Raw genomic sequence first — 12,758 nt, forward strand, 5'->3', positions numbered from 1 at the left:
ATAAGTGTTGATTGATTAGTTCCAATTTAGTATTGAGTACACGTGGTGTTTGTTTTTCCATTCTTGTGATACTTCACTCAAAAGAATGGTCTCCATTCAGTTCCATCCAGGTTATTGCAAAAGATACTCGATTGCCCTTTTTTATGACTGAGTAGTATTCCATGGTATACATATACCACATTTTATTAATCCACTCATGTATTGATGGGCACTTGAGTTGTTTCCACATCTTTGCAATTGTGAATCGTGCTACTATAAACATTCAAGTGCAAGTGTTTTTTTTATAAAATTTCTTTTTTTCCCTTTGAGTAAATAGCTAGTAGTGGGATATAGACTAATGGCCTAGAAACACATGAAAAAATGCTCAATGTCTCTAATCATCAGGGAAATGCAAATCAAAACCACAATGAGATATCACTTAATTCCAGTGAGAATGGCTCTTATCAATGAGTCCCAAAACAACAGATGCTGTCATGGATGCAGAGAGAAAGGAACACTTATACACTGTTGGTGTGACTGAAAACTAGTACAACCTCTATGGATAGTAGTATGGAGGTACCTCATTTCTTTTGAATAGTCTGTAATTCAGAGTTTTCGCTAATTTAACCTAGACTCTTCTCCAATTAGTTAAAGTCAAAGAGCCAACCTTATTGATACTGTGGATGGAGGCAAATAAAACAGAAAGCATGATCCCAGCCTTACAACCAGAGTCTGACTTGATCCCAAAGTTACCAATACTGCTTCATGCCATGGTTCTGGAGCTACCCTGGTTGAACTTTTTTGGTCCCTTTTTTTGGCTCCAGTGTTTTGGTAATGACCTGGTTCTGTAGTGTCTGTCACTTTAGCTCACTGTGGCTAATACCAAGATACATCCTCCAATCACACCTCTATCTGTGAAAACCATAAGTGAAAACCTCCATACTACTTTCCATAGAGGTTGTACTAGTTTGCAGTCACACCAACAGTGTATAAGTGTTCCTTTCTTTCTGCATCCATACCAGCATCTCTTATTTTGGGACTTTTTGATAAGAGCCATTCTCACTGCAGTGAAGTGATATCTCATTGTGGTTTTGATTTGCATTTCCCTGATGATTAGAGACATTGAACATTTTTTCATGTGTTTCTAGGCCATTAGTCTATATCTCACTACTAGGTATTTACCCAAAGGGGAAAAAAAGAGATTTTATAAAAAAAGACACTTGTGCTGGAATGTTTATAGCAGCACAATACACAACCCAGGTTGATGTGGGAAAATCAAAGGCTCTGTGGAAAATGCTGCCATAGGCATTGGCCAAGCAAAAGAGAGTGATAGAAAAACAAAGGGCCTAGAAAATTTATTGTCTAAATAACCAAATCTCAAATACAAGATTTAGCAATATATTTTGTTTTAACTGAAACTCTTAAATTTTCCTCAGTTTAAATTTATTCTTGGCCTATTTAAGTGGCAGTGCCAGATTCAAACAGAGGCAGTATGGCTCCAGAATCTTTTTTTTTTTAATCACTACACTATACTACCCAAGTAATCTGGGCAAAAGGAAGAATATACTTCAAGGCACAAAGGCAGGAAATTATAAGGTATGTTTAATAGCAGTTTAGTTTTTAACAGAATGCAGAACACATGTAGGAGAATGATAGGAGGGAAGGGCAGAAAATTAGGTTGGAGCTATATCCTGAAGGACCTCGACTGCCAGACTCAAGGTAAACTTAAATGCATATCAAATTTACAAATTAAAGATAGCTCTACAAACTAACATTGATTGCATAGTTCATAAAAAGAAATCTCGCTTTAGTTTTTCAGATGTGATGTTTGTGTCAAATGAGCTTTAATATTTTTTATCAGAGTTTAATAAATTATTCTTAATGTGTTAGACTTCTGAAAAAGCTAGTAGAATCTTCATTTTCATCAAATTTAGAATGTTTTTTCCAAAAATTCACATAATTGTTTTTCTCTTTTGATACTTTGAACCTTTTAATTAGTTATTCACAAGATATTTGTGATTCTTTTGTTTCTCAAAATACAATATAAACAAACTTGTCATGATTTATTAATTGGTGTTTGCAGATTATTATTACATTTGATATGGTAAAAATTATTTTTGCTAAGGTACTAATTTTATTATATTTCTATTCCAATTTAGCTATAGTGCAAACGTATGCCATTTTTTGACAGCATAATTTGGAAGTTCAATTGGACTTTAAGAAGTCAAATGCCAAATATGCTTCAGATATAAAAAGTGTTACTAAGAATTATTGTGAATGATTTGTTTATGAAATACAAACATACAAATCCCAAAGATTGGCAACACCTTCAAAGTAGCCACTCTTGGAAGCTATCTACTTATTCTAATGATGTTGCTATTACTCAGATAGATTACTTTTGAAACTACTCTTTTAGAATCACCTTGAGGCCTGTGGCACATTCTTTTGAATATCCTCAAGAAAGCAAAACTTCATATTTTGAAAGTAGTTGTGATGTCTAGATATATCTAGAAATCTCTTGGAGACAAATTTTATGTGTAATCAAACTGAATGATACCATAATGATACATATTTTCTTGGTGATGCATATGAAGGCAATTCCAAAATATTTTGAGCATTGATAGCATAATTTACATCAATCTATAACTTTCCAAGGGGCTATTTTGAAATACAATATTCATATGAATTTAATCATGCTTCATGCAGTATTTATCAACTGCTATGTGCCAGCTCCAGTTATTGAAGATGTTCAGTCTATAAGTATAACTTCACTCTGCCCACACTGCCCTGCTTCTCACTTATTAAAAACCAGGCAAGAATTACTTCCCAGCTAACTGGTAGGGATTTAGAATTAATCTACTTTTCCTAAATCCAGTATCCAGTGTACCCAATGAACCATAACCTTCCTTCCTAACATCCACTGTGGATGCCCAGGGGACATGAGAAAGTTACTGATGCAGTGCCTGGTTTGTTTTCTCTTTTCCAGTTGGAACTTTGAGCCCTGCCCTCTTCTGAAACTTCATCTAGTTGCCAACTCCCCCATAATCCTTAAAAACTGGACCCTGCCAGTTATACTCTCCACCTATGGGACAGGGTCCTACTTCATCCTAAATAGATTTCCCTATAACCATGACTTCAACCTTTCTGTTCTGAAGCACTGCTTATATCCAGAAATTCCTGCTGCCATGTCCCAGCCAAGCAAATAAGACTACATGAATTATAATTCTGATTACTACCTCAGACACTATATTTGGGACTTCTAAATACCTTTTTATAGGTTAGCTTTACTGGTCCCAGTTAATTCTCCTTTCACCAGCCCACCATTGAGCTCTCACAAGCCTTATGATCAAAATATCTGTGGGTGTTGGCACTATGTGACAGATAATAATGACATTTTATATAACTTTTCATATTTTAGCAAACTCCTTTACCTACCTTGCATAATTTGACCATCACAACAATTTTGTAAAGTAGGTAATGCTGGTATCATAGATAATTTCTGTTATGCTTGTTTCTTAAATGTCTCATTTGTACAGTCTCAATTTAAAATACTAATTATATCATCGTATCTGATACCTGGATGCATTTTACCTTTCATTGTCAAAGGTAGAAAATGTTACAATAAACTTTCTGCTTTTAATGTTAGGTAAATTTTTAATGAGCACATAATCAACTAGGATTTTTAAAATATAAACAAGAGCTTCTTTGTTTAATTTGTATCAATTATTCATTTCCATAGCAGTCTATCAGACCACACTATGAGAGAAGATTGTTTTATCACCTTTTATTCCACTTTTTCCAATTTAATGAGTTTCCAAAGTAATGAGTTTTATCATTAACCTATTTCACATCATTATTAGACATGACAGTCACACCCAGCAAAATTGAACTTTCAAAGAACTAATAATAGCCAACATATCTTGAGTGCTTACTATGTGCCAGGCACTGTTCCAAGGTCTTTTTATGTGTATTATTAAGCTACTTAATCCTTATAACAACACTAAGAGATATATACTACTATTGTCCTCATTTTACAGATAAAAAAATAGATATAGAGAGTTTAAATAATGTGCCCAAAGTCAGAGAGCTAAGAAAGTAAATAATAGATACAAATCCAAGCAATGTGACTTCAGAGCCCTTACTTTTAACCACTATGATATACTGCGTCTGTGCAATTTAGGTTTGTTTCTTACCCTTGACATCTTCACCAGATATTAGGATCAGTTTTCTATTAAAAAAAAAGAAATTCAAACTATTGATAAAACATAATAAAACAGAAGATTTGTAAAACGCCATTTGCATGCAGATTGATTTTGACAGGTAACTATGCCACCACACATTTGAAAATCCTTTTGTATTACTCTTCTGGGCACAATGGAAAAATTTTCATGGATCATTTAATAAAAGTACTACATAAATGTTTCCTGTGACTTAATTTTATAAAATAATGTTTAAAAATATCAGCAGAAGTGTAGAAAAAAAATCCTATTATATTTATGCCCAAATCACTAAAAATAGGCCTAATTCTACAATCTTTATTCAGATTATTCACTAAAGTCTGACACCTGCATGATTTTTAAAGATCCTGAATTTCCTACTCGAAATATAACTGCAAATATTATTTGGTTGTTTGTTTTGTTTTGTTTTGTTTTTTCAGACAGGGTCTCACTCCATTGTCTTGGCTAGAGTATAGTGACATCATCATAGCTCACTGCAACCTCAAACTCCTGTGCTCAAGCAATCCTCCTGCCTCAGCCTCCCGAGTAGCTGGGACTATCAGCATGCACCACTATGTCCAGCTAATTTTTTTTGTCTTTAGTAGAGATAAGGTCTTGCTATTACCCAGGCTGGTCTCGAACTCCTGGCCTCAAATGATGCTCCTGCCGCTGCCTCCCCAAGTGCTAGGATTACAGGCATGAGCCAACACTCCTGGCCTGCAAAGATTATTTGAAAAACTGATGTCTAGATAGTAGGATTATAGGTAGCTATAGTTTTCTTAGTTTATACATGTAATGTATTTTTCCTGAAATGTTATAATCAAAAAAACAATTATTTCATTAACTTTCACTAAAGTCAATGAATGAACCCATTAGAGTTCTCAAATGGCAATGTGCTAGGCATCATCAAGGGTTAATTAAGAATTGAAATAAAGTAGAAGATGCAGGCCTGCCTGAGGCAGAAGTGTGAAATGAGTAAAGGCCTTGGTGGTATGTCCACCAAGCAATATCTTTTTCAGTTCACTAAGTAGAATATATAACCTAAACAGCATACATGAGATAGATCAAAAGATAGTCTAAAATAATGTTCTGAAATAATCATACATAATCTATATGACACTGATATACACTTTCTCTAGAGTTAGGGCTTAAGAATCTGCATTTTTAACCAACTCCCCAAGTGATTCTTAAGCACACTAAAACCCGAGAACCACTATAGTAGGTGCTCAATAAATGCTTGTTACATTGGGTATGAAGTTTTAGTAAAACATGCTGAATGCTTGAGTTTGCTCGCCGCCCAGGCCTGTGAGTTAGCAAAAAACATATATCTAAAGGAGTTTACAAGGATTTTCAAGGAAGGATGAGAGACAATGGAGTGACCCCGAGAAAGAAGGGAAGTATGACAATACAAAATTTTCATGTCTTTATAAAACTTAAAAGTAAATTATCTCTTTCTGAATATCTTCTTCCTTAGAATATGGATTCTGAAAATACAGAAGCGGAAAGTATGAGACCTAAAAATCTGGAAATTGAGACACTTTCTTCAATTTCTACTCTGGAAGCACTCTCTGAGCTAATTAATCCTGAAGAAGAGGATGATTTTGACTCTGGACAGGTGGCCATATACTTATAGATAAATTAGTTCTGTTCATGGGAAATTGTGAAAGTGTATTCGAACAATTTGTTCCCACCTTACTGTGGGAGCAGGACTGTGTCATCTGATACATTCACAGGAGACTGCAAGGCTGATTATGCATGAGAGTATAACCTCTAGTACATTTCTAGCAAACATAATTACATTTTTTCTAAACCACCTGAACACTGAATAGGAAAATAGTTCTGTAACTATGGTAGCAATAGCCACATTTCAAAATGTTTGTCATTTATATTTATGGCCTAAGAATGCTTGACAACTATTGCAAAGTGGTAGATAGGACTGTTTAAGCCTAGACAACATTTCCATAAGAAATATTTTCAATTATACAGTATTAATGGGACCCACAAGTACCAATCCCTTATTTTTTTTTATTTGTCTACACATGAAAGCAGAACAGAAAATATTTTGAACCAAATAATAGGACAAACTAGCTTCAGCCTATCAAAGTGGCTTCCCTATACATGCTAAAATAAAGCTGTGGAGTCTAATTAGTTGAGTAGCACTGGGGTCAGGACAGGTAATGCCAGTAAGGCTTGCAGCAACAATATGGGCTTCATTTTCTGTAGAAGAGTTCTGATAGAACTGACCTTTGGCCACTCCAAGGTCACTGCCAGTATTCCCAAAACAACAAAAGCGCTTTTATGTAACTCCTTGCTCTCCATTCTCCTACTCCTTAAATATCAGTGAGCCTTAGCTCTCAGACTGCCTATGATAAGACAAACAAAACTTGGGGCAAAAATCTCCTAACAGAATATATTAACTTGCATAAATTTATTTTGATGAAGTGTTTTGTTATTATGACTAGTTTACCATGAATAAATCATCATCCATGGAAATACATATCAATTTACTCCTTTCAAAATTCTTTTTTGTCATAATGTGGAAACATAAGTATATTCTGAATAAGCAGCAAATTCTGTGGCTCATATTGACACAGGATTGAGCTAGCACCATCCGGGAAAAGCTTAGGTGGAACAAGGCAGAATTAAATAAGACATGAAATGGAAATAAAATTTGTAGAAGAGAAGAACTAAGTCAGCTTGGATCCAGGATCAGAAACGAGGAAGCTTTAATCAGGGAAAAGAATCAGTAGAGGCCAAACAAATAAAGAAAATCAGGACGTTAATAACAGTGTTGAATATATGTAACAAACAGGACACAGGAGAAAAAAGGATAGGAGCAATGTTATCAATGAAGTCGGGAAAGCAAGCTCTTTTTTGCTACCTTAGTTGAAATAACAGAATGATCGTTTTCTGGAGCCTACATCCTGGGAAAGGGAGGGTGATGACATATGGAAAAAGTAAATTAAGTATTTGAGAAACAGTGATCTTGAATAAAGTGAAGGGGAACTTGTAACTGGAACAGATTCAGAGATAAGGATTTACTCTGGTTACAAAGATTGTTCCCTTTGGGGTTTATGGCTGGAGATGTTTATTTGCATCTAGAGGTGTTTCTAGGAGGAAAGATGAGTGCTTATGAGAACAGAGAGACTGACATCATTTTACTGAATTGTACAATTTATAAAGGAAAATTACTATAATAACATATGATTCTGTATATCTAGGTTATAAGCAATTTTGAGATAATTGGTCATTCAGATACCACAGTACAGATATCATTAGAGGATATAGAACTAGAGTATCAGAACAGTGGGAGAATAATTAATGTTTCTGATGAACTATTAAATTTTCCAGGAGAGAAACTGCTTTTCATTTTTTAACATATATTAATCTTGGGAACTGAGGGATGATTACAAGAGTGATTTGTTTTTAAAAATACACTTGCTGAAAGCAGCAAGAAAACTGTTGCATACATATTGGTTCATTTACACTATCCCTTTTCTTTATGAATTGGTAAGACTCTAGAAGATTGGGACTGGTGTATCTGTAGTTTTTCAAACTCACGAGGGGATCTTAAGGCCTATGGGAAATAAAGTTCACCATTCTTCACAGGTATTGTAGCAAGGATATTCTAACTGTCTTATATATTACAAAGTGGCATGAATTGCAATGATAAATTGTTCATATAATTGGCTGTAGATTCATGGTAAAGGCTCAAATGATGTTCTTATAGAAAACAATTACCAGAGGGTTTTTAGTGTTTTTATTATCCCATTCCATCTTTTCACTTGAAATTTTTATTTTTAATCATTTCTTTTCAGTGAGTTAATAGATTGAAACTCTGATATACTGATCCAATCATCACTGTTCATGGAGAGCATACCAATTTTTGTCAGGAATGTCCAAGATTTTATTTCTACTGATTTAAATTTTCTGTGGAAGGAGGCACTCAACAAAACAAGAGGCCCTCAAGTTCAAGACCCCGAGACATGCTTTACCCTGATTGACTAGTAGTATTCTGATGATTAATAATTTAAGAAAAGTACTACACATTTATATGACCTTAGTGATTAAAAAGAAAAAAAAGTCCTTAATATTGTCTTGGGATTTTCACATAAAAATGCCTGTAACACCTTTACTGCAGACATAGCACTTTTGAGACACCTTTCTGGAAGGGAATAGTTACTGTATCAGACACCGTTGAGATGTTGTAGATTAATTTCTGATTTATAACTGTTGAAATAGTTTAGCATAATAAAGACTCAGGTGAGCTCTTCCACCAGCTTTCAAGGACAGACATGACTCCATTTGCCCAAACAGGACATTCTAACTTTTATAGATGTCTGAAGTCTTAGGAGATGAAGTTGGGTGCCTGAGAAAGGAGAGATAGAGGTGCTAGTCTGCTAGGATCCAAGGAGATAAGAATTTTTGGACTGCCAGTAATGGAGTAAGTTGAATCTGCAGGGTCTAACATCAGCAAAAACAATTAGTAAGAAATTGGGATTTTCTTGAAATACCAAAAAAATCCCTGAGAGGGGCCAATGAGGTGGTGCCACTATACTGATGATGTAATATATGTTACACTTAGTTGAAAAAATGTACTGGTGAGTCAGGGGAAGTCCTGTGGGGGTGCACATGCTTATGCAGAGGATGACAAAATAAACTTGTATGAAAACTGAAACGCTTTAGCATGTATTTGACACTATTAATTTGGAGTTGCTGTTTAAATCCACTAGTTTAGTGTCATGAGATGGTGGGACAGAATAGTGTTGTATACCCATAGTGAAAAACAGTAAAAGCAGTTATCAGGGCTTTCAAATGGATCATTTGAAGTCTAAATACTTAGCCTCTACTTTCCCATACTTCTATCTCCCATCTAACTATAACTAGATACTTAAAACCCAAAAGTATTGATGCTTTTATACTAACACTTGGTTGTGATCTTCATAGAGATGAATGTGGCTCATTCCTCATCCCCAGGGATACATGATTCACTGAACTGGAACTGGGGATTTAGTCTGACTAAAGATCAATTCTGCCCTAGAGTCTATTAAACTGAATATTTTTTGAAAGAACAAGGAAAGCACATTCAAAATAATATGTGGCATCTGTCTCTCTGTTGTGTAACAAAGATGGGTAATTGAACTGGAAAGCTCTATGAGGTTTTTACATGGAAAGCTTATCAAATTTAAAGTATTACTAGTCATATAGATTATACAAGCAGTAACTACAGAATGTTGGATTATTTTTTCTTCTACCCAAGTCAAATTATTCATCTAGCGTTGGAGCCATGGGCCCTGGGAATATTGGACCACCACAAAGAGAAGAGCCTAAAGGTAACAAAGCAGTATAGATCAATATAATCTTTTCCTTGGCAGAAAAATTGTAGGGAGAGTACTAACACTAGTACTTATTAAGATGAACTAAATAACAATGTATTGTATACTTGCAAGTTGCTAAGAGAGTAGATTTTAAGTGTTCTCATCACAAATAAGTAATAAGTATATGAAGTAATTTGTATGTTAATTAACTTGATTTAACCATTCCACAATATATACATATTTCAAAACATTGTTGTACATAATAAATATATATAGTTTTTATTTGTCAATTAAAGTGAAGAAAAAAGATGAACTAAAATAATCATGGAAATGATAAACAGCCATTTATATATAAAGAAGATTTTACTGTACTGCTGGAGTTAAGTAGTTTTTTTAATAATGGAAATTAACATACCTAGGATTATCTACATTCCTTGGTATATTTTCCAATATAGAAGACCATGAAAGTCATGTGTGATCACATGACTTTATATATTTTAGGGTCTATCTATCAAGATGCTTAGCTTCTTTACCTCCCAGCCTCCTATATTCTGGTAATTTCATAGAATTCATTCAATAAATATTTTTTGAGAGGGGTCTCACTCTGTCACCCAGGCTGGAATACAGTGGCACAATCATAGCTCATGGCAGCCTTGAGCTTCTGGGCTCAAGCAATCCTTCAACCTCAGCTTCCTAAGTAGCTAGGACTACAGATGTGTGCCACCACACCCAGCTAATTTTTTAATTTTTTTGTAGAGATAGGGTTTTGCCATGTTGCCCAGGCTGGTCTTGAACTTCTGGCCTCAAGTGATCCTCCCACCTCGGCCCCTCTCAAAGTGCTGAGATTACAGGCATGAGCCACCATACCCGGCCTCAATAAATATTCATTGAGAGCTTATTATATATCAGGCAGTATGATCAAAATGATGCATATCAAAACAGAAAGAGTCCCTGCCCTGACGGACCAATAGAGTTTTGGAAAAAACAGTAAAAGTCTACACAATTTTATCTTACATTGAAATGCTTACAAATTAAAGTTTATGTGGTTACTTATAAAATCACAGGTCCAATAAACTAGAATAAATACTTTTTCTATGTTTTTCCAGCATTTTGGTCTATACATTTTTACAGAGTTGAACATTTACAAATCTTTAAAAATATAGAAGGCTTTCTGTTGATCACGGTTACTGTTAAACCAGAGGATGGGCAGGAAGAAGAAGTGAATTTTATGCATCAATTTAGCTAATTGTGAAAGCTTTATCTGGAAAAATGTTTAAAATAATGGCTAAAATGAGGTCTGAGGATGGTTTTTAAATTTCAGTTATTATTGCTGTACATATTCAAGAGGCTATTTGCCTTATTCAAGAGCTATTCACTCCGTGGAGGACTAGTTCAAACTTGATATATTTCTGTGCTGCCTGTATTTCTGATAATGTAGGTCTAATAATCTCTAAATTCTGAGGGTAATGATTCATATGTAAAATGTTCTATACAAATCTGTAGTTAGGCTTTACAAAGCCCATGCTAGATAGATGCAGATAATTTCAAAAGAATTGGCAGAATTGAGAACCTGGCAATCAGGTACATTTCTGGGAATGCTTTAAAGGACTCACAGTAATGCCCTGCACTTAATGCTGGTCTCCATTTGATGCCACAATAGTTAGAACAAATGTAAGCTGGGTTTTTCCATGCCTACTGGAGCCTATCTACTTTTAAACATTTTAAGATGACATGTAGTAACCCAAGCACATGCTCAGTTCTGCATAAAGGACAAGTGATAGAGATTTTCTTTAAAGCTCATGTCTACCTGAGGAAAATACTGGATTAAAAAAATGATCATTACCTCCACTGCTTTCAGTTTCTTTAATTGATATTATTGTTTTAAGAATTATGTCATGTTTGCATGGAGAAGTTATCAAAGGGTTTCTTATATAGCAAAACACAATGCAAGATAAGATATTTCTATCCAAATCAGATTGATTATATTTTTACATATGATTTTATTTATGTTTCTGAAAAAAATGTGTAATATTTCTTTGCAAATATATATATATATGCAATATATATATACAGGAAGAGAGAGAGAGAGAGAGAGAGAGAGAGAGATGGGGTGTGGGTAGGGGGAGAGAGAAACTGGAAGCACCAGAATGTTAACATTGATTATCTCCAGGCAGTTGGATTGTAGATTATTTTCTTCTTTTTGTTTATGTGTTTTCCCCTAATTTTCTACAGCTGTTATTACAGTTCTGCAATGTATTTGTTCTGTATTTATAAAATTATTTAAAGTCAGTTGTTATAAATTTAGCTTGTTTTGACCAGAAAAAAAGAGCTAGTGCTTACAAATAAAGAATGTTTTACTTTAGTTATCCCAAACTGAGGGTGAAGAAGAACAGGAGCAATTTACAAGAGGAAAACAAGTAACAGCTTCAGCTTTATCTTCCCTTTCTCCACAGTCATCCCTCAAGCCAGTGAGGAAAGGGGCGGGGACATCTGGAATCCAGAAGAGGTTCCAGAAGGAGCAGAGCATGATGATATGTGGGACGTTAGAGAAATCCCAGAGTAAGTCAGATGAAGCCAGGAATGTGTTTATGGGTTTAAGTAAGATGTGTCATCTGATACCATTCTATTTTTGACAAGATTCATAAAGTAACTTATACCACAGGAAAGATAAAACTATAGCAACACACAGAAGGCATGTATAATGGATGATTTTTTTCCTTCTAGAGTAGAAACAAATACTAAAACATAACACCTTTCTTGCAGTTATTATCTAGCAAAAAACAAAAAATACAGTCATTTCCATTATAAATTTATATTTAATATCAGTTATATAATGTGGAACTAACAGTGGAAGAAAACCAACCCATTAAATTGCAAGCATTCATACAACTAAATTTCAATACCATGTTTATGGGTCAAATACCTGCTTTTAATTATTCAATATTCTATAATTTCAGTAAAAGACTACAATCTCCCTCCAGTTATCAATTATTACCCAGACTTATTTATTAGATATTTCAAGATTATACTTAGCATTCAGTGTATTTTGCAAGTAGGATTCAAATCTTGCTTTGTATCCTTTTCAATATCATCAAATTGTAAATATGAAATTTAGAATTATTATAAAAAGCGTTTCATTCTGATTTTTAAAAACCACTCATACTTTTAATGAACTTAAAGTATGTTTATATACATAGTTGTAATTAATGCTTGACTAGACTAAGCTTTAAATATATATATATAT

General features: G+C 34.2%; 1 protein-coding gene across 2 annotated transcripts in view; it reads left to right on the top strand.

The window, feature by feature from the left end:
- The window catches only part of DNAAF6 (dynein axonemal assembly factor 6), a 39,528-nt gene that overhangs the window by 3,105 nt on the left and 23,665 nt on the right, over positions 1-12,758 (top strand). For both annotated transcript variants that reach the window (XM_012750958.2, XM_012750963.2), the window contains exons 2-4: positions 5,671-5,811; positions 9,457-9,529; positions 11,968-12,073. In XM_012750958.2, the coding sequence (XP_012606412.1) occupies positions 5,674-5,811; positions 9,457-9,529; positions 11,968-12,073 (317 nt within the window). In that variant the 5' untranslated portion in view covers positions 5,671-5,673. The remainder of the gene's footprint in view (positions 1-5,670; positions 5,812-9,456; positions 9,530-11,967; positions 12,074-12,758) is intronic.

The sequence above is a fragment of the Microcebus murinus genome, chromosome X (genome assembly GCF_040939455.1).
Source record: "Microcebus murinus isolate Inina chromosome X, M.murinus_Inina_mat1.0, whole genome shotgun sequence".
In the NCBI taxonomy this organism is placed as follows: domain Eukaryota; kingdom Metazoa; phylum Chordata; class Mammalia; order Primates; family Cheirogaleidae; genus Microcebus; species Microcebus murinus.